The sequence below is a fragment of the Narcine bancroftii genome, assembly GCF_036971445.1.
Source record: "Narcine bancroftii isolate sNarBan1 chromosome 12 unlocalized genomic scaffold, sNarBan1.hap1 SUPER_12_unloc_2, whole genome shotgun sequence".
NCBI classification, from domain to species: Eukaryota; Metazoa; Chordata; class Chondrichthyes; order Torpediniformes; family Narcinidae; genus Narcine; species Narcine bancroftii.
The window spans coordinates 7,814,271-7,839,263 of record NW_027211808.1 but is presented as its reverse complement, the minus strand read 5'-3'; the positions used below and the strand labels follow the sequence as shown (position 1 = coordinate 7,839,263).

Genomic DNA, 24,993 nt, shown 5'->3' with positions numbered 1-24,993 from the left:
ATTCATCCTCGCTCTTGTCTTTTGTAAATTGGGATGCATAATTCCGCCAAATCGATCAAAGTAAATCTATTTCATTATACGAAAGGAACTGTGATTTGCCCTTAATATTAGTGCCTTTAATAAAAAAAGTAATTTATTTAATGTGAAAACTGGCGTTTAAGATATACCCAAGCAAATCCTATGCGCTAACCAGGTTCTTCAACTAACTTGGTTCGAAAACTCAAATAATAATTGCACAGTGTTTTTCTTTTACGCAAATTCCGCAAATAACGGAAACGCAGAAGGAAGAAGATGAAAACAGTTTGACTTTTCAAAAAATATTTTATGTCTGTAGCGTTCTTTTTTTTTTCCGCGGAGCCACAGCGGTTGAGGTTATACATAAACGATGACAGGATTAAGAGGCAATCCATTTAAACCATAACATTTTGAAATCAAACATTTAAGAAGAAACAATCTTGTTTTTTGTCATTCTGCTTCAGTTCAAAACATGGCGGCGAGGGGGCCGGTTGTTAGTAGTCATGAAGAAATGCAATAAATTCCTTGTTGTTTTATGAAAATTTACAACTTTGTGATAGAACTTTATGAGTGCATCGGTCCTTCGATTGGCCGTTGCCGGTCATGTGGATAGCAACCATGAACATGAACTTTTTATGATTTCCCATGTGAGTATATTGCAGTATTCTTTTGGCCACCGTACCTTGGGTCGGTTCTGTGTTCTCCTCAGGGCTTCTATCGGGTTTTTTTTTTTCAAATTTTGGTAGGTACTTTTGGAGCTGAAAACATACATATATGTATGCATACACGCATACATACACGTATATACACATACAAAGTAAATACGACTTTTTTGTTGCAATCTGCCACTTGCCTGCCGGTTAGAAATTTCAGCAATGGATGAAGTGGCGCAAATCTCACTGAAATGGATGATAACATTTTTCATAGGGGTTCGAATTCCGAATTCCCGTGTACATAACAAATCCATCAATCTCCACCAATCTGCGGGTACAGATTAACCGAAGACTATCAGTTTGGGACAATGCTGTGCGTGAGAGAGAAAAAAATCGCGCAGGTTCCAACGTGAGAAGGGAAAGATCGAAACAAAATCTAAGATGCTGCTGCAAAGGTAAGATAGATATTAGCACCTATTTTTACAATCGATTCCTTTAATAATCAGTGTGCAGAACATCAGCGGGGTTAAAAACATGGAGTAATTAGATATTTGTTGACGTGGGTTTCAGATCGTATTTGTTGCACTTTTTTTCTAATAAGACTATGTTTGGAGATTGTGGTGTGACACTGCTGTAGAAGTTTCTTTAATATAACTTGAAGACGTTTGGCTCGGGGACTGATTTGTTTTCTGCAAGCTTTTCTGTTTTAAATGTCCCGTCATCAATTATCCAATGTAAATTCTGCGCGTAGTCAAATCTCTAATTGTGTTCGGGACGAATTCTGTTACTTGGTAATGTTAAATGAGCTTTCGAGATTGTTGATTTTTTCTCATGGGTCGTTCGATGCGTAAGCAATTTTTATCTTTGGAGCATTGAGAATGGGCAGAATCGCCAAAATGACGCACAGACGTCATTGGTATAGTGATATTTTCTTCTTTTGTGCACGATGGTCGTCAATAATGCGTCGGTTTTGGAATTACAAATTCAGACCTTCACAATATGCGACAGGTTATTTTTGTTAGAGGCATTAAGGTTTCAGCTTACATCAATAGCGGAGGGTTGTAAGATGATATAATATAAGATGTCGTTTAGATCACTGTGGTTTAGATTGTTTAGCAAGCAAGAGCTCAAGCAGTTGTGCAATGATATTATATATCAAGCAGGTTTGTGGGGGGGGCGGGGTGTGTGCCATGGGAGTGGGGCGGAGAGAATGGATTTGTTGCTTTCTGCTGCCACCTTGCGTTCTAATGTTCTGGAAAAAGCAAACCATAAGAAGTAAAGTGAAGAGACTGCATTTTATCTGTACCATATGAAAAAAAAAATTATTTGCACATAGGCACCCCGAAGGTACACACACACCCACACACACACAGACACAGAGGCGCGCGTATACATACAAAAACAAAGATACACACATATGGCATATGACAGTGTACACATACACACACGTCACCTCACAAAAATAAAGGAGAAGCAATTAAAAACAACACAAAAGACAGCTTCAAGCTGTAAATATGTATTTTTATTATCAGTATTTGCTTTCAACGGCAAAAATAATATTTATGTTCCCATCAACGCAACATTTACACTGACAGAAATCGACGACTTATATTTGCAATGTGTCCTGTTACCCATTTTATTCAAACAGATAATCTAACTTCATAAAGGAAAGCTTTATCTTGCAATCTTTTTGCAGTGGTATCTCCAAAAACAAATGCTGAGTGTTGGCGTCTCTCAACCAACGTTCGGCAATATGATGGCATCCAAATCATATTAAATAAACATAATTGAAAATTCGGACGGTACCGAAAATTTTTATATCGAATTTTGACTTCTATCAGTAATTTTTAAACAGATATCTATGAAGCAAATTCCTTATTACAATCTAATAGCAGCAATTTGATAGCTTGTGCCAAATTTGCTGTTTTCTGGGCTGATATTGAATTGTGTTATGTTCAAGGACTGCTATTTAAAAAAGTAACCAGATCTACTGTAAACGAACTTCTGGCTTTAATGTTCCATCAATTGTTATTTTCACAACACTTTTCGGTCCTCGCACCTTGAAAGAAGGTACTAATTTCCTCATGTAGATATATTGAAATTGATAACAAAAAGTTAATTATGATTTTCAGTAGCTGAAAAAAGTTCTCAACTGAAAAGGGCACAAAATATGTGTTACCTTTGCATTAAAAATGGGCCTACATCAAAAGTTACAATTTAAATGATTTTTTTTAGAAGAGATATATTTCAATGAAAATTCAGTATTTGGAAATGTGCATTGAAGTAATTATCTCGTTTGTTCCTTCTCAGTTCTGCTTGTGTTAAGCTTGTTTGTTTAAATATATAAAATGAAATCGATATTATTCAGAGAGCAAGTTTACTACTAGCAATAATCGGCATGGCTTTCAACATGCAGTGTGGCCTAATCTTAACAAAATGAAACGATAAATACATTCAGTCTAAACTAATTTTACAATGAAACTGTCCGCTTTGGATATATTTATTCAGAAGGGAAACAAATATAGTAGCATTAGATAAAGACAACAGCATCAGATAGCATTTTATTTCAATCGGATTCTTTATGTACTAATATAATTTGATTAGCTGCAAAACGTGTGTACACTTCTCATCCCTGGTACTCTATTTTAAAACAATGGGATTGATATAGATTCTGGCTTTGATTTAAATCCAGACATCGTCATTTCAAGAGATGACATCTTGTTCGAAATCCTTTTGACAGAGAACTTTTATGGCGTGGTCTCGAAATTTGTATTCTCGCTCTGCTAAAACAGATTTGTTTCTAGAACAATAAATTGGATGAGGACCAGAGAGAAGCCTTCCTTTAATTTGTGCCACGTGCTCATCAGCCAGTTTATGATTCTTCAAAACAGATATTTGAAACCAGGCAGAGGTACGATACAGAAGAGCTCCTAAAAATCCCTAAACCCCATTAAAAACTCTCTAGTAATATCCAATAATTAAAACAAATAAACAACTATACCTTTAAAAATATTTATGTTTCAATATAAAGACGGAATGGCCAAATGTTATCGTTTTTTAGAGATCACGATCCCATAGATGAATGCATGTGTGTGCACCTTCAAAATAAAAACCGTATGGTGAATTACACTAGTCCAATACAAATGTACGCATGCACAGCTGCAATAACCGCAATTACAAAAATACACAGGACGAAATTCATAATTAAAATGCAAAAAATATTTTATTGGCACAAGAGGCATTTGAAGAGTGCGGTAGAACAGAATATCTAATGTAGAAATTAGAAGAGCTATCTGGCACTTCTCTTTCAATTACTGTATCCGTTTGGGGGCAAAGCACAGATCCAAAATCACCCAGTAGCTTTGAAGTATTGAACCTAAGTGAAAACATTTATCGTACATTCATCGTTAACTGGACGGAACGAGTCTCAAAAGGAGCACACTTCTGCGAAAAAAAAGTTAATATTTAAGAATAATTTTACCGGTAAATACTGTACAGTACATGTCGCCTTTGGGCGCAGAAACGTTGTTTTAGAAAGGCGACCGATGCTCAAACCTTTAGGGCCTCAACAGATCTTAATCTTATTTTTGTTTTGATGAGTAGCTTTGATTTGGAGCAAACGTTTATGAAGAAAGCGAGGTAACGGGTTGGATGTTATTCTGGGAAGTTTAAAGCATAAATGTTCATCTTCTTGAGAGCTAGTGATTGTGTTATGTTCTGCTCTTGATTCCATTTCGGGTATTTGGTTCGTTGGCTTTTCTCTTTGGAAGATTCTTCCGTTCGTTTTGTGGTTTCAATTAAATATTGGACGTTGATGTTTTCATTCTTTTTATCGTGTAGCTCAAAGTTAACCCCATCGCTGAATCACATTCTTACCCAGAGAACAAACTGCAACAAAAGCACAATACACCGCTATCAGGAACTTTTGATTGCAGAACACACATCCACCGATATACTGTACTCTATGCGAACATCGCTTTGCTAAATTACTGTGAATTGGAACTATTAATGGTAATAAAACACGTCGAATTAATCTCTAATAACACAATCAAAATGAACGCGGGGCAGTTTAAAAATCTGATTGTAAAAGAATAAAACAATAAAAACGAGTTAATGTGATTAGTGAATTATTATCTGTTTCTCCCAATACTGGAAGGGTTTTATTCTGCTTGTTTGTTTAGTCTGGGTGGACAGATTGTTTCGTTGTTTACACATGCGTGAAAATTAATGTTAATTGGATGCCGAACTTTGCGCATTCTTCTGCATTTTAATTTTTTTTCTTTACGGAGTAAATCGAAAGACGCTGTATTTCGGTTGATTCCCCCACCCCCTCCACGTCTCTGTTTGGGACTTTTCTCATCACATGTGCCGTTCTCTGCTAGCGTCTCTGATTCATGGATAAGTCCCTCATGGGTGCTATTTTCCTATCAAACAGTATTGCCATTGGTCAGTAGATGATCAGATGGTTATATTTCCTGCTGTCCTTTCTGGCACTTGGCCATCCCGAATCAAACCCATCTTGCTAACTGCTAATAGCACAGGCACTTGGACTAATACACAACAAATCATAACACAGCACAGCCAACAAATGAGTTCGTATTTTGTTAACTCCACTTTCCCGGTGACTCTAGCTAGTGGTCAGGAGTCTTTCCTCGGACAGATTCCGTTATATTCCTCCGGTTACGACCCTTTAAGACACTATCCGGCCACATATGGGGCTACAGACATGCAAGATAAAAGCTACCCATCACCCTCTTACTACCAACAAACCAACGGGCCATATGGGTGCAATCGGACATCCTGCGATTATGGTGTGCCCAGTTTTTATCGTGAAAAAGACCCTCCTTGCGGCGCCTCAGCCACCAGCTCCAAATACCACTCACTGGAAGACCCATCGCATTTCAACCCCGAACGACGCAAATCGGAGTGCACGCAAAACAGAATTTTATACGAAGAAGTGGATGATCAGAAGAATTCGCTCCCCGTATATCCCTGGATGCAAAGAATGAACTCTAGTGGTGGTAAGTCTGCATTTTAATACTTTTCAACGTACACATTGAATAAAGGCAGGAAGAACATGATTAAGAAATTGGTTCAATCACCCTTTTTGTTACAAGAGATATATTTTTTTTAACATGAAATGAGTACAAGACCGATATACATTTTACTGTCTCGGGTTTCACCTTAAATTATGAATTGACACTTCTCTGAATAATTAATTAAAATTCAACATCTGGTTCATAAGATTAATATATTTATGTGCACAAACATATTACTATATGAATATAAACATATGGAACATCAACCTCCAGTAAAGATGCCTCACAATCAGTTCCTTTTCCATCCTCTCTCCTTAAGTATTATAATGTCCATTTGCTAGGCCGATTGGTTAGAGCATCTTACTATAACAGAATGAAGCTGAGCAATTAATAAAAATCATTATTTTGTGATTCAGAACCAATGGTCGTCAACCAGCATGCTACTTTAAAACATAAAACATATAAACAATAATCCTGCAATGTCCATTGCTATCTGTGTTTAATTTGGCCACTTCTGTACAATTTCAATATTAAATGTAATATTAATACTCTTTCTCCCTCTCCCTCCCCCTCCCCTCTCTTTTTTCACATTCTTTCTGAAGCTTCAGCGTTTAATCCGAACGGACGGCGCGGGCGGCAAACCTACACTAGATATCAAACTCTGGAGCTCGAAAAGGAGTTCCACTTTAACCGCTACTTGACCAGGAGACGCCGAATAGAGATTGCACATGCCCTTTGCCTCACTGAACGGCAGATCAAAATCTGGTTCCAAAACCGGCGCATGAAATGGAAAAAGGAGAAAAATTTACTCAGCAACTCGCAACTAAGCGGAGAAGAAACAGAAGAAAAGTCCACAAAATGAAAACAACATTAAAAAATAGTTCGGAAGGGAACGCTATGCAGTTCTTTATTTTACAAAAGGAAAGAATAATAAATATTACGTTTACATTTTGTTTGCCATTGCGCAGTGGAAATGTACATTTCTGTATTTGTTGTAAAATGTATTATGAAGTTATGCATTCCTTTGATCTGTCCAGGCAGCCATTGATGTCAATATTTTAAAAGAAACACTAGGTGTAGCTCACGAATTCTATATCTCATTTGAGGTGTTGCAATATTGTGATTTTTGTTGTTGGTCTCAGATCTCTAGTTCATTTGGATGTATGTTGGTTTGTGCAACATCTTATTTGTGCACTATGAACACTATTGATTTATTTTATATTTGTATGCGTGCGTGTGAGGAATTGTGTGTGAGTGTGTATACAAATTACTCATTGAAGTGTAATATTGTATTTTGAATTGTTTTCGTAACCAAGCAAGGGAAATAAAATCAAATGTTTCAAGAATTCAGTAATTTTCGTAACCAAGCATGTGTAATTTTTTTTAATTGGAAAATGAAGATTTCTTGTCCGTAATTATTATAAAAGTTTTTCTTTAAAAAATCAGTGAGTGATCGTATTGCGCGTAAATGATATGATGGAGGTTAATTTTCAATATGGCTACTTATGGATTGACCGAATCTCGGTATATTTTATTCCCATAATCATCTCACTGCTCCTTAAAAAAAATCCAGACCGGGTCAAATAAACATTGATCAGCGATAGTTAACCAAATCTTCAGGGTTCACAATCACCGTTGATAGTTTATCAGAGAGAAAGAACGAAGGACATTGCTGGTTTTACCAACTAATATAATTGTTTCACCTGTTTTATTATTTATTAGTTGTTGCCTAATCATATGAAAACTCGGTAGCTGTTCTGGTAAATATATGTTCCAATTAAGGTGCTTTGTCTTAAGGCGCATTTTATAGTGTTTTGAGCACGCATGTCCTCAGGTTATAGCTATGCATGCTCGCAAAACTAAAACAAACCGAGTGTAGTGAACGTTTAAATCCTTCCATATGAAGCAAATGCCATATTGTCATAAAATGCCGACTACTGATTTTAGTTACCCCCAGGAAGTGAACGCCCTAGGGGGTCCTTACGTTGGACAGATCCGATTAAAAATCATATAAGGATACCAAGTTAATATGTTTAACAAAAAATAACATGGATCAGTGCCTTAAGAATAACAATGAATCCGACCCATCTTGCGTATAAATCAGATAATTCCATGCTAATTTCAAGGAAGCATATTAACTCCGAATGGAAAAGGAATGCAAAGTAGTTCAGAAGTGTATATTCTTCAGTTAATTACCTCAAATTAGAATACTAGAAATATAGAACTCATAGAACTTAAATGACTACACACATGGCACAAACTATAACTTCCCGATATTTTGCTCTTCCCTTTTCTTCAAAACATCTGGACAGTTCTAAAGTAGGATACATTATGCGCACACATTACTAAGATTCTAAACGAAATTCATCCTCGCAAACATATCGAAACTGTAATATGTGGCAAATAATAAAGCTGACGTCGATAGCATGGACCGCAAGTCAATTACTGCGTACATTTAACTGAGTAGTCAAGGCTAGCAAGTTAATTGTTTTTAAATGTATCTGGTCAAAACGAAATAAATTGCTCACTCCAAGTTCAACCATAAAGCGTGATTTCCAATTCAATCAGAAGATAATTAAATTGCCGTTCCACGCTTTGCATTTTTCATTTATTTTTAGCATTTTTGAGAAAACACATAGTCAAAAAATGATCATAACAGATAGCAAAACGTAACGCATTGCTGGAATTTATGGTTTTCTTCATGGGGAAATTTAATTTTTTTGTCGTTTGGTTATCAATGCATTGCCAATGTTAATAGATAAGCAATGACCTTAAATCGTGCATTTTGACGAAGCCCGGTAGGTGGAGCACTCTGCAAACATGGCCACCATTTGGAGCCTTGCATTATTTGTAACCATAGAGCATGAATTACCCCTTGAGGTCATCAGTGAGAATTTACGACTGGTCAACAAAAGCACGTGATTCCGACTCGCACCACCATATTTGGCCGTATACATGGAAGAGGACGAAGTACAGTCATTTCTATAATTCATTAATATATCAAAAATCGTGCAGGACTGCTTTCTAACGACTAACAAGCACAAATCAACCCCCCCCCCCCCCAAAAACAAAAAAAAAATGAGCTCTTACTTTGTAAATTCATTCTCCGGTCGCTATCAAAATGGCCCGGATTATCAGTTACTTATCTATGGGTCGAGCAGCTCCGAGAAAGGACCATACAGGGATTCAGGCACTATGCATTCAGGCACTTACGGCTACAACTTCAATGGTATGGACCTTAGCATCACACGTTCAGCTTCATCTAACCACTTTGGAGTGGTTAATACAGAAAACTCCAGAAGGTATCCTCCAGCTACAGAAGCCAGGTTCCGACAAGCAGCGAGCTGCACCCTCTCATCTCCAGAACCCCTTTCTTGTTCTGGCAAGGACAGTCACAGAACCAAGGGTTCCCCATCCGACCCGACTGCTTCCTCCAATTCAGCAAGTAATTTTACAGAAATGGACGAGGCCGGAGCATCCTCGGATGTTGAAGAAGGCAATCAAGCCAACAACAACAACCATCCCAGGGCACAGCAAGAACCAGCACAAGCAACAACACCAGAACAGCAGCCACAAATCTTTCCTTGGATGAGAAAGCTACACATTGCCCATGGTATACTTTCATTTTCTGTCTAGTACTCGAAATATTGCTCGGCAGTCAGGTAATTCAAGGCGACCTGTTATACAACCTGGATCACACAAAATTTAAACAACTGGATTTTTTATTATTATTGCTCTTCAGAAACTTAACTAAACTTCATCTGTAAATTGAATTGAAATTTACAATCCACAATTTTATATGTGCATGAAATATTACGCATTAGCCAATCATTAAAATTCAGTAATAATTAAAACACTATTTACTGTGGTTAAACTGTAATATTATGATATATAGAAATTGGTGCACATAAAGCTATGGCTTGTACTGCACGATCAGCAATAATAACAAAGAGAACTGTGTATTACCTTGAAAAATCATCGTTGTTGGAAACCATTTTTCACGAATCTATTTGCAATTTCTGACTTTTTAAAAATGTGTGCGCACGTGTGTTTGTACGTATGTTTTTTCGTGCGTATAAGGGAAAGGATGATAGAGCGAAAGAAAGGCGGGAAGACTGTCAGTCTGTGTCCTCTGTGTGTGTGTGTGTGTGTTGTAAATAGAACCACAGCTGCCAGGACACAGGTTACTCAGACAATGAAAAGGAAAATGATAACGGGAGACCATATATTTTTAATTTTGACATAGCATGTCCAGAGCTCCCGAGGATGGAAATACTGCAACATCCAAGATCTACTGTTTTTCTTTTCTTTTAAATGAATATTTTCGTGGATAGATAATTTGTCATGGATTTTTAAAAATGCGTATTTATTAACAGATGGTATGGGTGGACCCGACGGGAAAAGAGCCAGGACTGCTTATACTCGTTTTCAGACCTTGGAATTGGAAAAAGAGTTCCACTTCAACAGATATCTAACCCGACGCCGGAGGATAGAGATTGCTCAAGCTTTGTGCCTCTCTGAACGACAGATAAAGATTTGGTTCCAGAATCGGCGGATGAAATGGAAAAAGGACAACAAATTGAAAAGTATGACCATGACGGCCGGAGCAAGCGCTTTCCAAACCTAACGTGTAAAACATGAGAGACACTATGCACCAGTACTGTACAACCAGGCACCTCTCCTCCCACCCCACCCCCTCCCCCGTGATTTAAATGTTTTAAAAATGCTTAAAATTTTCTGAAATCCCGCTAACAAATAGGTTTTTTCCCCCCCCGATGTGTTGTTCTTTCACTATTAAGTGCTTGTTACTCTCTTATATATGTCCGTGTCAGTGCTCTGTTGAAAAGTAGAACTTTTTTTATGGATTGTAAATTATAACTTATTTATAATTGATACGTCTTCTTTACTACCCCACGTTTAAAACAAAATCTTTGCTTTTGCACTATTAACTTCAGACACATATACATCTACTTGTAAGTTCCTGCCCTTAATGCTGTCCGTGATTTTAAACAACGTCGGTGTGTGGAAATTCTTTGTAGAAAACTAATCATTGTTAATACACGTTGATAGATTATGAAATCAGTGATGATTGTGCAAGATTAGTGAGTTATAATGATTGTAAATGATGCAAAAAATGTTTATAAAGTTGCCTATACCTAGTCTGAGTGATAAATTGCATATTTTCTGTAGAGGTCAATTGCACCTATTTCTAGTTCCAACAGTATGTTGCCAATATGCTATTTGTATTCGTTTGTAGCTTAATTCAAAATAAAGTTAAACATTCTCATAACTATCCATGATCTCTATAGCGTAAAGTCTTCATAGTATGCAAGCTAACATCTTGTTGCTTAATCTCTAAAACATGGGTTATACCTATATTTGACCGAATATAATGACTTATGATGTGTTCCATTTCAATATTGCCCCAAGTCTTTTGCACTATCTTACCTATGTACATCATTATTTTTCGTCAATTAATATCTATCGTTGACATCACATTTTTATATTTTATGTTAATTTCATGAAATGATACCAGGACTTAACGCTACCTGAATGCATTTAAATCAGGAACTTTACTAACGGCTGTTATTTTGCACGTGCAATTCTTCTTTGCATGCTCTATTTTAAATGTGGCATTTATGAAACTTTTTTGGAGTTTACCTGTTTCTTTCTTAGTATGACAACCCTGTTTAAAGAGTGCAGAAGGACTTTTTTTTAAAATCGTTCTTGTAAAAATAAAGGCTCCGAAACTTGATTTCTAGGCCATCCATCCAGAGACTTAAACAATTACAAGATATACTGTAGTTTGTCAGTGCAAAATACTACACGCTTTTGATAATTTGGGTGCACAGGTAAACCTTAGTTATGTTAAACTCAACTTACCAAAAGAACGTCCAAGATCTTATAGATAGTAGATAAGTCAAACGGCAAATTTTAGGTCTATCTTGCAATGTACATGCTTCCCTTTTGAATATACAAAACTGCATATGCAAGAAGTCGGTATGACTTTAGGATGTCAAATGAATTGGGTATTTATCTCAAAGTTAGATCGTAAAAATCGCCCGTACCGCAGGCAGATACCCCTACTGGCTCTCAAAAGTCACGTGGGGTCGTTAAAGTTAGTTTTATGGTTCTGGGAAGTTGACAAGGTACAATATATTTCACATTCTGTATAATGTTAGTGACGCTGAACTTTATCTGGCTGGGTTTGCAGCCTACACGCGTATAACGTGACGAGTCTTCCAGAGGAATCGAACGGGTCTGCTTTACCAGGCCAACAAGGATTAAAATCTTTTTCTGACTGCAGTGCAGCTTCAAGTAAGTTATGTTGAACACTGTTCGCATTCCTCGGTCAGCATTCAAAAGTAAAAAGCGATTAATTAATAGTAATGCGGATTTGTAAACTTTCAAAGGTATTTTTGTTTTCACTTTTACCAGAGAAAGGGTCCCAAACCGTAAAGAAACTGTAAATATATGGCGGACGCGATGAGTGGGCCTCCTTCCTAGAGACTGCTTACTTTACTCAAGGAGATTTAATAATCCTAATGTTTTACTGATAAGAGGTTGAATTGCAATGGGTATCAGTGTGTGCGCAGAGCGGATGGGGATGTATTGTGTTGAATAAATAAATTCTCTGATGTTTGAAAGGCATCTTGGTGGTGCACTTTCTTATAACCTCTTTTGAAAACTTATTGCATGGTCAAAAACTCGTTTGTTTTGTATATATAAAACAGCTGTGTACTTTGCTTGTTTAAATCTTAGATTTTTTTTAAAAATCTGTCATTCAATTAAGGAATTGAAATGCCTTGTCCTTTAAATATGGATGTGATGCCTTTATCTGCGGGAATTGGCAATTGGGCATAGGTGTGAGGGAATGTATTTGTGGGGGGGGGGGGTTGGGGGGATGGGGGGGGAGACACGTTGATATGCTAATTGTTGGAAATACTTAAACATGTTTGCAGTGATAGTTGCTATTTCAGTTTGGTATATTTTTTCCACAACTTAATAATCCATGAAGCAAATGTGACCCACACCCATTGTAGAGTTTTCGTTTTGGCCTTAATTTAGTTTTTAAAATCATTTAAAGGGAAATTTTAACTGCAGGAATTTTTGTGTTATGAAACATAGTTCAGCTATGTTTCTGCATTTATTCATTCAGTAAATCTATGGCCCTCTGTCCCATTATCCTGTTCCTTACATTCAGTACCAAATCTTTTGAGTTGGACAAGTTTTGGTCATGGTGAAAATGAACTATGAATATACTTAACGGGAGCAATGGGACAGCAGAAATATTGATCTGATCTGAAAATTCGTGGCTTGGTCTCTAAATACTACTGAGACGACTTATAAATAGACGTGTTACATAGTTTGAAATAAATCGTGCGCCATATATTGGTTTTGGTTTAGAATTCAGCATCAAAATTCAATCACTCTTTAATAGTATAACCTTTAACTCTTATCAGTTTTAAATTATAGACATTTGGCCTCTATTAATGTCATAATTTTGAAACGTAACTCTCAAGTACGACTAATTGAAAGTTACATAGATTTTTATACGAATTATTTTCCATTGGGGTTTCGTTTAAGTGAGACAAAGGGGAATAGGCGTTACATCAACTTGTATGACTTAAAAATCTTTTAGCACAAACGGAAGTTCTTTGATCCCACAGTCATTAATTCCCTCAAACAAGTACAACAGTTAACTTTCTATCGTGCTGTTAGATTTTTTTTAATTTATAGACAGCTCTTATTTTATGTAACAGTGCATGAATGCTGTCACCGTGTGTTTTTATCCAGAGTAACATTGGAGTATTCACCTTTACTGCACATTTCCTGTCACGCTAATCTGACCAATGCCCGCATGTTTTGAGGTTCATACTACAGATTATTTGTGCATTCACAACCTAGTCAAAGGAGAAATCTAGAAACACGCGAGAAAAATTATACTTTGACATTTCTCATCAGAAAATGTCGTTTCTCACCCTGATAATTATTGGTGTGCATAGTCCTCGAAGCCGGCTGTCAATGTTTTTTTTAAATTCTCTCCGTTTCCGGTGTGTAGTTTAGAATCTAGTTTGGGAGTCAAACGTTTTCTTTCTTTCAGAATTTGGAAACGTTCCCGTTTTCTTTTTTATTGCTTTTCCGCGCTGATATTTAGTGAAATCCAAAGGGTAAAGAGGAAAAAAAATGTTGACGGAGGAAATACATTGTGGTCTTGCCTTTCTTCTCACATATTATTCTCAGTATTGACCATCAGTGTTCTGCAATAAAATAGAAAAGGATAAAGATTAGTTCGATAATTGCTATGAATGTGTTTTGTGTTTATTTTTAGGCGCAAACGATTTAAGACCTCTAGTTTGGGGTAAACATTTGTATTTTTCATTATTTTCCTCTGAGGTAAAAATATTCTGTCAATCTGGGAGTCTGCCACCAATCAGCTATATCCTGCATGCTTGGTGGTGTCCCATATTTGGTTCTTCACTTATCTTTCCCAGACTGATCTAAAGGTACGATGCTCAGGAAATACATTAGTGTAATAGTTTATGATTAGTGTGTGAAAGAAACTGATAGAGCATAAATAATTACAATCGTACAAGAATCTCTCGACTTTTTAATAAAATATGGTTCATATATGGTTATATGAGTAAAATTCGCAAGAGCTGAATTTGATCGCCATAGCGAAGTGGATGAAATTGACTATCATACCGCACGAATTATGTGTATGTTAGACATCTTCCTTCTGTTGAAAAGCATTGATTTGGGTACCAAAGAAAGGAAATAGCTTTAAAATATAATCAAATATATATATTCAATCTTTTGGCAAGGTATTTTAAATTCTCAGATTTTTGTTCACTGCAAATCGACTCACACACAAACATTGATAACGTAAATTCGTGCTCAAGAGTAACATTGATAATTTGTTTTTTTTTTAGCGAAAATGCTCCCCCTCGCTTACTGAGATATATTTGCTCCTGGAACAATCACAAGCAAATTATCTGTTCCATGGAAACGACAGGATCTATAAGCATCCTTATAATTTTAACTGCAAAGTTTAAACATGATACATTTTCTTTGTTTCGGTTTTTAAATGGTGTGCATCTTGTTCATTTATATGCACTGGATAGAGTTAAGCACTCGGTTAAGGTTGTAATTTAGTGGGGGACAGGAACAAAAAGCATTCGCACCATCGCAGATAGAGTCATAAATGTGTCAAATGATTATATCGCCATATTAAACATCTACTTGCGGACGCACTGATAAAAGCATTCAGATCTCATACGTTTTCATTAACTTTCCCCCATGGTTTCAACCGTCACCAACTGAGATCAATTTGGGCCACAAGCAGCACCCTCTTCCGAAACCTACGAACTAAGCTAGATCAACACACAAATCACAATCTAATTGAACGCAACACCGGCATAAGGTGAGATCTTAAATTACAAAATACTATTACTTTCGCTGAATCTTTTGCGCTTAATAAATTACAAAATTAAACAAAAAATTATATAATTAGTATCAAGCTCCATAATAATATACATTTTCTAGCCATGACATTTCCAAACCATTCAATGTTTTCGGGGCTTTCTTTCTCTCTATTATCGACACGGTTTGAGTTTTTATGGTACTCAAGACCCAAGAGATTTGTTAACCTTTAGTGCTAAAATAAAGTAGACTGTTGTCTAATATTTAAAGAATTGAGCGAGATATTTTATAATAAAAACAACACGGTTACTTTGGCAAAAATTCTGCAAAGAATCAGAACTAATCTCAACACTTCTCTCTCTGTCATTCGCATTGCAATGCGTAGCTTAACCGAATTGGTCTATGTTTTCTATCACATGTAGAATTCACAAATTATCACACAAACCAATGACAAACGTTACGTGAAATCCTAGTTATTATTTCGTCTCTTGAGGAATTTGCTTTCTGATGACCTCGGTTAAAGACATTCTGCTTGTTGCCAGCTTTAACCATATGGAACGCATAATATTTGCAAGTTGACAAAAATATGGAAAAGCATACTCTGGTATTTTATTATCATAAAACTCGGAATAAAAGCAGATTTCGAAATAAATATGAATGGAATCGGGGAGCTGGTTGAGACATGTAACATGTCGCATTCACCACCAGAGCCCGCTTCAGACCAAGTTCATAGTCAAGATGCGTCTCTTTCTTACCAGTTTTTGCATTCCACTTAATCTAGCGAAACAGAGACGGAGGAGTCTGTTTGATATCTCCTCAAAATGCACAATTATCAGAAGTTTCAAAGTGCAGTGGCCATTTATCTCTTCCAAACTCACACCCTTTCAGGCTATATACTTTCCTACCCAATAATTGCAGAAATTCATTAAAACCTTGCGGATAAAGAAAATAAATACATACTTAAAGAATCCAAACCGAACTTTCAAGAAATTCCAGTGACTAATAAAAATCTTTCGATTTCTCAAAATTGTGCATTGAATAAAAGAGCGCTAAGCTTAAATTCTTGCCTTGTGTGGGAAACAAAACTGTATAGCAATACTGTCTAAGGATTGTGATGTTGAAACTGTTTATGGGGGCTTGTTAGTACAGCATTATAGCTGAGGGGTCAAAAAGTGGAGGTCAAAAGTTTACGTCGTGCGTAACTTGATGTTGTCTGTCTAGATAGATTCAGTTCGATATCAATGGTCTTCTCTATCGGCTTAGATGAAAACATGACGCCCAGATTTTAAAAAAATATATAAGTAAAGCTTAGAAATCAACAAAATATATACTGGCGATGTGATATAAGATGCGTGGATAGAGAGACAACGGACAGCGAGGGGCTCGAAATGTTGGTAGAAGTGGTGAAGGGTGGACATGTGTGTGATGCCACGGTGGGTGGTAATGGGGTGAATGATAGTTCACTGCTAACTATCCTCACTGCGACCTGTGCAAAAGGAGAGAGGATTAATTGTTTTCTTTCATGAAACACACTGCATAATAATTAGAAATCACCAGATCCACGGTTGAAGGAATTGCCATAAACGGTTTTTTTAAAAAAAAAACAAAAGGGTGGAGGTAAATAATTCTCGGTAGATGCAATTAACCTTCCTTTTAAAACAATGTGAGAGTCAAGTTCCACGAGGAATAGAAAGTCTTAGTGAAGTTGGTGTCAAGACAAAAAAAAAACAAATAGTCGATGGGTCATGGGATGTAAGTCACGGGTCATGGGATGTAATTTCGTCAAATGCACATTTACAAACGGATGTGAATTTTTTTTTAAATCCAGATTCAAGCGCAGACGGTCATGAAATTGCTAAGTGCCAATGGCTGAAAGAAGAGTCGTAGAATTCGACAACATTTTGCAAACAAACGGATGTGAAAATATTTTTTTTAAAAATCCAGATTCAAGCTCAGACGGTCATGAAATTACTAAGTGCCAATGGCTGAAAGAGGAGTCGTAGAATTCGACAAAATATTACAAACAAACAAACAAACCAAGCATCGAATCAAAGACCACAGCGTTCCTAACAATTATATTGCACGATAACACAAGGCAAATTTTAGTTCTTCAATTTTTCGACATATAGCATTAGGTATTCTTTCTCTATCCTAATGGTTGCTTTAGATCTCCGGGATGAAATTTATCCATCAATGTTCAACCTTGAAAAATCAAGTATTTTCCACAAGTTTTACGAAGCAAAAATGATTACGTTTTCATAGGCTTTCCATCAGATTAAAAATAAACTCGATATTAACTCCATATAATTAGCATTATAACTAGCATTAAGCGATATTTATCCTATATCCTATTTTAATAAAGCACTGCACAGAATTTACAAACTATAGGTCAACCACTTTAAATAAAGCATTTAAATCTGTCTGCAAGGCAGCTTGTTGTCCTGGGTTCTGCGCTTGGAAGAGTTTAAAATCTTTTCGCAGTACTTTTGCTCTGCGATAAATTTGTTCAAAGTAAATATAACAAAAAAGATTTACATTCGAGTGTTTACATTTTGGGTGGGCAACTTAGAGTTCCATTACCAAACCATCCCGTTGATGGAAGATTAAAGAAAAACTTGAGGCAAGCAACCTTTAAATAATCAATTTCTCCATTTTCTTCAGCGCCCACAAAGGCAATTGATTTTTTTTCAATTACCATGGATTAAACAAAATGGTTTCAATGGAATTTGGCAATGATTTGATCATGTGTGTGGCGTGTATTATGCAACAGTTCCGCATTATAGAAATAAAGATTTTGCATTTATACTTCTTGCTTGTGACCTCTGAAAACCCCTCTCAGTGATGCAACAATATTCCTTTTTAAACTAAAAAGATTTTCATCTGTTAATTCCAGTGATAAAACACAATCTACATAATGTTCAATTTTTCACCGTCAATTATATTTATTTTCTTCTGAAAATGATAAATCACGTCGAGTATTTTATATTTTCTGATAAACAAATCATAAGATTATGGATTTAAATTCCACTCCAATTCATGATCTAGACCACAAGGGAGGACGTACTGCATGGTCGAATGTGCATAATTTCGGAGGGGACATTATATTAGAAATTTGTCTCCTCCTAAATGGTTAGAAATCATGCCACATTGGTTTAAGGAAAATTAGATGAGCTCTACCTCTTCATTCTCTATTCAACAACAATATAAATATTTTAATTACCGTGTATGCCTCTCCTTTAGGACAACCTCCTTCCAAGAAAACCTTTAAATCACATTACTATTTGTGGTGAGCTTGCTGCCCGAAACTTGAATGCAATAAAGGCTCTACTTTCCATATCTTAATTAGCACACTCGCCATATTTCTTCAAACAAAATAGAAATGTTCACATTATAATCCAAAAATGGCGAAAATGTTTCATCTGATTTTTATTTTGTACTGATCAACGTCTGCCAACGCCAATTTGCGAATTGATCAGAAGACAGAGCACGCATCAATGAAAAAATAAAATAGCAAATGAATGTCTTTGGATTTGACTTCGTCGAAATATTCGGCGAAATTTATCTGGAGGGTGTAGTGTCGAATAAGATTATTACAACGTTAAAACAATTATTTTCAAGAAACTAAATTAATTCGTTTTAGTGCATACATAAATGAGTTGGGTCTTATAATTTGATTGATGACTTATCTATGGATATTACTCGGGATAATTTAATGAAATATATGGAAAACGTAACTGTAAAAACGAGTATATTATATATTCGTGCAAACTAAACTTGCACGAGAAAGCAGAGCTATTAATTGTTTTTGTTATTCAAATTATAAACTGCGCATGTAGAGGAAGACAATAAATGTGACTTTTATAATAAATATTTGATGCTAATGAAATCACAGACCATGATATGCTTGAGCTCATTTCCAGCGCCTTCACACTGGTTTGGGTAAACTTCTGCCTTGCTATTTTTCTCAAACGTAATGACCTGAGCAAAATTGAATATGACTGAGAGACCTCTCCATACTATAGAACTCGTGGAGGGGGAGAGTCCAAGAGTGGGGTGAAAATCAGGTCAAAGCGTCTAACACATATTAAAATGTACTCGGACGGACCGACGGCACGCCTTAGTGTTTAACAAAGACTGTTAGTGTATGAGGTTAATGCAAAAACTGAGGGAGAGAAAATGTTCGCCAGGCCGGTGCTCGACACTTTTTAAAAAACTGCTAAGCATTTCGAATGTGGAAAAATAGAGTGCTGTTGGAAAGCGTTACTCTAACTAGATGTTATCAGTGCAAGAACAGACAAAGGAGAACGAATATGCTTATGTTGAAGTTGGTATTTCGATCTCTCCGTTCGAATTTTTAGAGCCCCAAACCAGTGAGTCCTGTAATGTATAATTCGTGATTATAGACGGATTTAAGTGTTTAAGTGTGTGTGTGTGTGTGTGTGTGTGTGTGTGTGTGTGTGTGTGTGTGTGTGTGTGTGTGTGTGTGTGTGTGTGGTAGTATGAAGTGTGAATGCAAAAAATACGTGCTCTTAACATTGGTAATTCTAAATTAATTGCAATCATTTAATGGTCACTGTCTCCAATGATATGAACAATATTAATGCTGTTTTTTTTAATGTTTTGCGTGTTGACAATATTTGCATGTTCATTGAAGTCACTATTATTGGCAGTAGTGAGTCCTTCTCTACAGTAGGGTCGAGGATCGAAGCATGCGATTCATTTCCCCAATGACAGGCCAAAAATAGGAGGGAAAAGTCCTCCCCCATTCCGCTGCTGTTTGCATCCTCTGTTAGTATAGCAATCTATAGTAAGATTCCTTTGAAATGCAGAGCAGATGGGGAACAGTAAATATATTCCTCTTCCAAACTTCCGAAATGTGTTCGGTTTTATTGCAGGGAGTTAAACAGAGATCAGAGTATCTTTTCTGAAAATGTTCTTTTGAACAGCTTATGTGCGTACTTTCTAACTGCATAAATTCACAGTTGCACGGGCCATGATTGACTGCCAAAAATAAATAGCACAAAATTCTATTCTTGCGTTTAAGGATGTTTTTAATCTGTCGTTAACATTACCGCGGTTAGACCCGTGTGAGGGAAGTTTTCTTTTATTTTAAAGTCATGAACTCTTTTCATATGCGAAGGAGTGAAGTCTCCTTATGTTTTTATATTTTATTGCTATCATCGGAAATATGTCTATTTACCACACTTTGCATGTCGTAAACAACATTCCTCCTAGCTACAAAAAAGATTGGTATCTAAGAATTAAGTATCCGTCGCAAATAGATTCACATAGTTTCTCATATCTAATCTTGTAGTCAATCTCATTCAATTGTGGGGGGGGGGGGGGGAGGTGGGGGGCTGTCACACACTTTGCTGTCTTGAATAGTATAAGGTTAATTTAGTTGCCCGTTTAGTTCCCACTACTTGGGCCACATGTTAAACAACTATAAATTATAAGGGATATAGAGCCACTGAGTGAAAAAAAATCCATTGCTCTGGTATAATTTTAATATAAATATTTTGAAAAGTAATACACATGACGGTCTCTTTCTCAATTATTTGATACAAACGCAAGAGGTTCGCCAAAATGATTGTTCGAAGTTGTCCCTTAAAAGAATATTTTAGGACTTACAGAAATATTTGTTCAGAATTAACCGGTTTTAATCTTCAAAACCGTGCAACTCGCATTTTGATATTAAAAATAATATGCAAAAACTGCATTACAATCACTGAAAGGTTAGAAACAAATGAACTCTCAGGATGTGTAGATACATATTCATAACACATCTGTACGAGCACTTAGTTCAGTAGTGTATGTTCATTGTCATGGAAGCTCTTTAACATTCCTGGGCTACAAAAATGCCGAAAATATGTTTGTCCTCTATATATACCCTGTAGATCCGAATTTGTGTTGACAAAGTTATGGTCACAAATTCGTATCTAGGGGAGTATGTAGTCGACACAAACGCAACAACATTCACCCTGAAGACAGAAGAATATGTTTCCGTCGAATGATAATGTTTATCTACTTGGTTGTGCAGTTGAGCTTCCTGCCTGTAATGGCGGGTTGTTCTTTTTTTCTTTACCCCCTCTTGCTGCAACAATTCTTAGCACTCGTGTTATTTAGGTTAAGCCATTTAAATATGGAATGTAAGTGTTACCTTTTTCGATAATCCCGCGCATTCCTGCGTTTAGAAATTGTCAGAATTAAATTATTTGTTATGATTTGAAGATTAATAATTTCAGAACCGCCATTCATATAAATTGGTGTGTGAACTACAGTAAATATAAATCTATGAACATCTTCAATTATTTTATTCCAGTTATTTGCATTTTCTTCTTAGTTTAATGGCTATCGTTTTAAATGAAACATCAAAGTTTTCTGTGTCAAATCTCCGAAATTTACAGGCATGGCGATATCACAGATGACAGCATGTTGCTGCTTATGGCAAAATGTTGAACATTTTTAATTTAAGCCAACGAAAGTCGTTCAATGAAATAAAGAGACAAACGTGTTTTAACAGCCCTTCTTCATTTTGCGATTGCTTTTAATCGAACGAGGATGAGTTCGTTAAGTTGTTAGCAATTGGTTACCACCTGTGATATTTTTCTTAGTTATATGGATCGAGTGGAATCGTTTTTTAGGGTTGTTCTCGGTGAAAATCGCCCGTCTAATGAGCTGCTAAATGTAATTTGTGGATTGTGGTTCTGTTAATTAGTTGATGAATTTTCTATTGATCCAAAGCAGTCCGCTTCATCTTTGGCAACCAAGACACCTTCCACACCTCTCCCCCCCACCCCACCCCAAGCTCCGTAAAGGCATTAGCAAGGCGATTACAAAAAGTTTTCCGATGTATGGATAGATTCTGAACACACAAATTTTCACTTTATGTATTATATAAAAATGATTTTTTTTGTAGTGTTGTGAACTAGCAACAAACTTTTAATACACGTAGCTTAGGCACAATTGGCCGATTTTAAGCGTCTTTAACGGGCTTGATACAAGACAGACCTATTGGTAAACTTGTTATGTTTTATGATTTAAAAAAAAGTAAAAAGTAAAAAAAAAATATGCAATCAGAAACTGTTTCGAGGACAAGCTGGAGAACATTCGGCGTTCAATTCTATTTCCTTATCCGGGAATCGAACGGACCTTACGATTGGCTACCTGTGTCACATGAGCGCCTAACTTCGTTCACTTGACAGTAACGTAGGAGGGTTTAGGGAACAGGAAAAACAGTAGGGTTAGAAAAAAAATTGAGTTACTTTGCATTTCGGATATTAAAGGTCATGAATTCGTTTTTGATTAACTCTAACTATGTGAACCCTAAATTTCCACCGTGTGAAGAATATTCACAGAACAATTACCTACCAAGCAATTCTCCGGATTACTATACCCGGGCACGGGAGCCCGGGTTCCAGCATGAGGCGATGTACTCTCGGTCAGCGTACAGCGAGCAGCTCTATTCCTCTTGCAGCAAGCTGCAGCGCTCGGGCGAGCAAATCGTGGCGCCAAGGGGCCACATACAATCGCAGATCGGCCTTCAAACGCATTTAGCCAAGCATGGCCAGCAGTGTATCTCGGTCACAAGTGTGTCTTGCAGCCAGAACTTCAGCAACCAAAACACTCCTTGTTCTAAGGAGCCCTTGGTTTATCCGTGGATGAAGAAATTACATATAAACTCTGGTGAGTCGCTTGCTTGGGCTTTTTACCACTGAAAGCCTAGAATCTATTTCACCCATTGTAAATAGCTATTCTTTAGATTTACGATCGCCTATCTGGAGGTCAGTAATGACTGCCTCCATAAATTTTTATTGCAGTACAATTGCACTTCTGGCCATGCTCCTTTGATGTGTTGTGTCCTAGGCGCTCAGGTCCCTTTGAACGGCGGTTAATGATAGTCGTGAAGTTTTACAATTTTTTTGCTAATGCTTATTTTAAGTGTTCTAGCTCTTTTCCTTGTAAGATTTGTGGTGTTCAGTCAGTTATTTCTGTGTTGTTGCTTTTTGTTCAGTGAACCCTAATTACAAAGGAGGGGAACCAAAACGCTCCCGCACTGCTTACACGAAACAGCAAGTTCTAGAGCTGGAAAAGGAGTTCCATTTTAATCGGTACCTAACCCGGAGACGCAGGGAGGAAATAGCCCATTCTCTTTGCCTGTCAGAACGACAGATAAAAATATGGTTCCAGAACAGGCGAATGAAATGGAAAAAGGACCAAAAGTTGCCAAATACCAAAATCAGGTCTTCTACATGCTCCTCGTCCTCTGAAAGTCATCAATCGCAAGGAAGCTCTCAGAATCAGGAGCCAAATGAACCATCAGCCACATTATAGCTGCCTTTTTGGGATGGAAATTTATAGATGCGCGCAGAAGCATAGGATGTTGTCTGAAGGACTGTTTATTTACAATGGCAAAGTCTAAACTGTAAATACTCTGATTTTACCAAATTCTCTCATCCTTCCCCCACCTCAGCCTGTAATATTGTAGATTGCAGTTTTCAGAAGAGAATGGCAAAGATTCGTCTTAATCACGCCAAAGTCTCCCCATTTGTCATGTTTACTTGGTGGTACAAAAGATGAACTCTATGCCAACGATTACCTCGACAGCAAATGAACACTTTAATAAATGAGGCTCCGTTTCATCAACCTGGGATGACAAACAGTCTTTTATTTGCACAAAAACAAATTCTGCAGCAAGAATGTTGAAACAGTTCGGCAAGATGACCCTTGTGTTTTTACTCTTGGAGTCATTTTCCAACGGGGTTCACAAAAATAAATACTTTGGGTATTTTCTTTGGGTTATTACACTGATATATACTCCATATCCTCAGATGTTTTGATCCCAAATATATTACATTCGGTGCCAATAAAATGTATGTAGTTGGACTTAAATGAAAACATGTAAAATTCCTCTGTAGGTATAAATTATGTCAGCAAAGTTATTTAAAGTGATTATTAAAATGTTGCATGTGACTTGTACAGCCAGGATACAATACTCTCCTCTGGCCTCTGTATTAACACAGTGTGCTTTCGTGGGGGTGGGGGGGGGGGGTGGGTGGGGTGGAATGGAAAGCTAGACAGATAAATTGTTTTAACCTATCATCATATTTATGACATTCCAGTCTATGAACGTTTTAGTAGCTGCATCACTGTGGACCACATGAATTTGTATTTTGTTAGAAGTCTATGTCCTTGCATTGTTCTAGATGTACCAACTCTCATCCATACCAAAATAAGAGCAAATAATAATAACCAAAATAAATTTATTCAAGGCCTATATTTTATTTTGTTCCCTTTTAACTGGTTTGTTGGACAAATTCTTGAATCATAACTCTGGTTTTCTAAAACCTCATATAGCTGTATGAGTTGGCCTATGTGAATACCGAAGACATTGACTTAGCCCAGAGACAAATATTCAAGAAGGTATATATCAAAATGAATACATGCTTATTTTGACACTGTTGGAGGCCTATGCACCTGCATGCTTATATGGTGACATTGCACAATATAACAAAACATCTTTGAAAATTGCTGAGATGGGGAGGATTTCCATCTCATATTTGGCCATCAGTTGTTGTTTTTTTATTGCTTTGCTTCCTTGCCATTTTTTATTTTTATTTAGAAACGTTTGTAAGTTAAGCTCTGTTCTAACATTGATACATTGCCTCTTAGCATTTTTCCATTAGAAAAGGATTGGGCAGTGTAATAGTTCAAGCTTTGACAACCAAATAGATAATCAAGAAGACAAATTACCTCTTTTGTCAAGTGAAGCTCTGTATTCATTTTAATTTTCTTTCTTATAACACATTGCATATGCAATCTGGGGATCAAAAATACAGCACAAACCAAATGAAAAACTTACT

At 36.6% G+C, this 24,993-nt stretch overlaps 3 protein-coding genes and 1 long non-coding RNA gene across 4 annotated transcripts; 3 read left to right on the top strand and 1 right to left on the bottom strand.

Moving 5' to 3' along the window:
• Positions 1–3,872: 3,872 nt before the first annotated feature.
• Positions 3,873–13,962, bottom strand: LOC138750150 (uncharacterized). Its single transcript, XR_011349120.1, has 2 exons — positions 13,690–13,962; positions 3,873–4,556 (listed from the first exon to the last, which is right to left on the bottom strand). It is a non-coding gene; the product is annotated as an uncharacterized lncRNA (long non-coding RNA).
• On the top strand, positions 5,159–7,057 carry LOC138750148 (homeobox protein Hox-B6-like). The gene is made up of 2 exons (XM_069912286.1): positions 5,159–5,689; positions 6,310–7,057. Exons 1-2 carry the CDS (start codon positions 5,257–5,259, stop codon positions 6,567–6,569), a joined length of 693 nt encoding a protein of 230 aa, XP_069768387.1. The 5' UTR covers positions 5,159–5,256; the 3' UTR covers positions 6,570–7,057.
• LOC138750146 (homeobox protein Hox-B5-like) lies at positions 8,786–10,941 on the top strand. Its single transcript, XM_069912284.1, has 2 exons — positions 8,786–9,320; positions 10,084–10,941. Exons 1-2 carry the CDS (start codon positions 8,786–8,788, stop codon positions 10,332–10,334), a joined length of 786 nt encoding a protein of 261 aa, XP_069768385.1. The 3' UTR covers positions 10,335–10,941.
• An 8,382-nt stretch (positions 13,963–22,344) lies between the features above and the next one.
• On the top strand, positions 22,345–24,129 carry LOC138750147 (homeobox protein Hox-A4-like). The gene is made up of 2 exons (XM_069912285.1): positions 22,345–22,816; positions 23,145–24,129. The coding sequence occupies exons 1-2, from the start codon at positions 22,420–22,422 to the stop codon at positions 23,462–23,464; spliced, it is 717 nt and encodes a 238-aa protein (XP_069768386.1). The 5' UTR covers positions 22,345–22,419; the 3' UTR covers positions 23,465–24,129.
• Positions 24,130–24,993: the final 864 nt, after the last annotated feature.

Coding starts and splice junctions, on each gene's coding strand:
- LOC138750148 (XM_069912286.1), top strand. CDS start 5,257: ATGAGTTCGTATTTTGTTAACTCCACTTTCCCGGTGACTCTAGCTAGT. Junction 5,690..6,309: donor AAGAATGAACTCTAGTGGTG/GTAAGTCTGCAT, acceptor TTCTTTCTGAAG/CTTCAGCGTTTAATCCGAAC.
- LOC138750146 (XM_069912284.1), top strand. CDS start 8,786: ATGAGCTCTTACTTTGTAAATTCATTCTCCGGTCGCTATCAAAATGGC. Junction 9,321..10,083: donor AAAGCTACACATTGCCCATG/GTATACTTTCAT, acceptor ATTTATTAACAG/ATGGTATGGGTGGACCCGAC.
- LOC138750147 (XM_069912285.1), top strand. CDS start 22,420: ATGAATTCGTTTTTGATTAACTCTAACTATGTGAACCCTAAATTTCCA. Junction 22,817..23,144: donor GAAATTACATATAAACTCTG/GTGAGTCGCTTG, acceptor CTTTTTGTTCAG/TGAACCCTAATTACAAAGGA.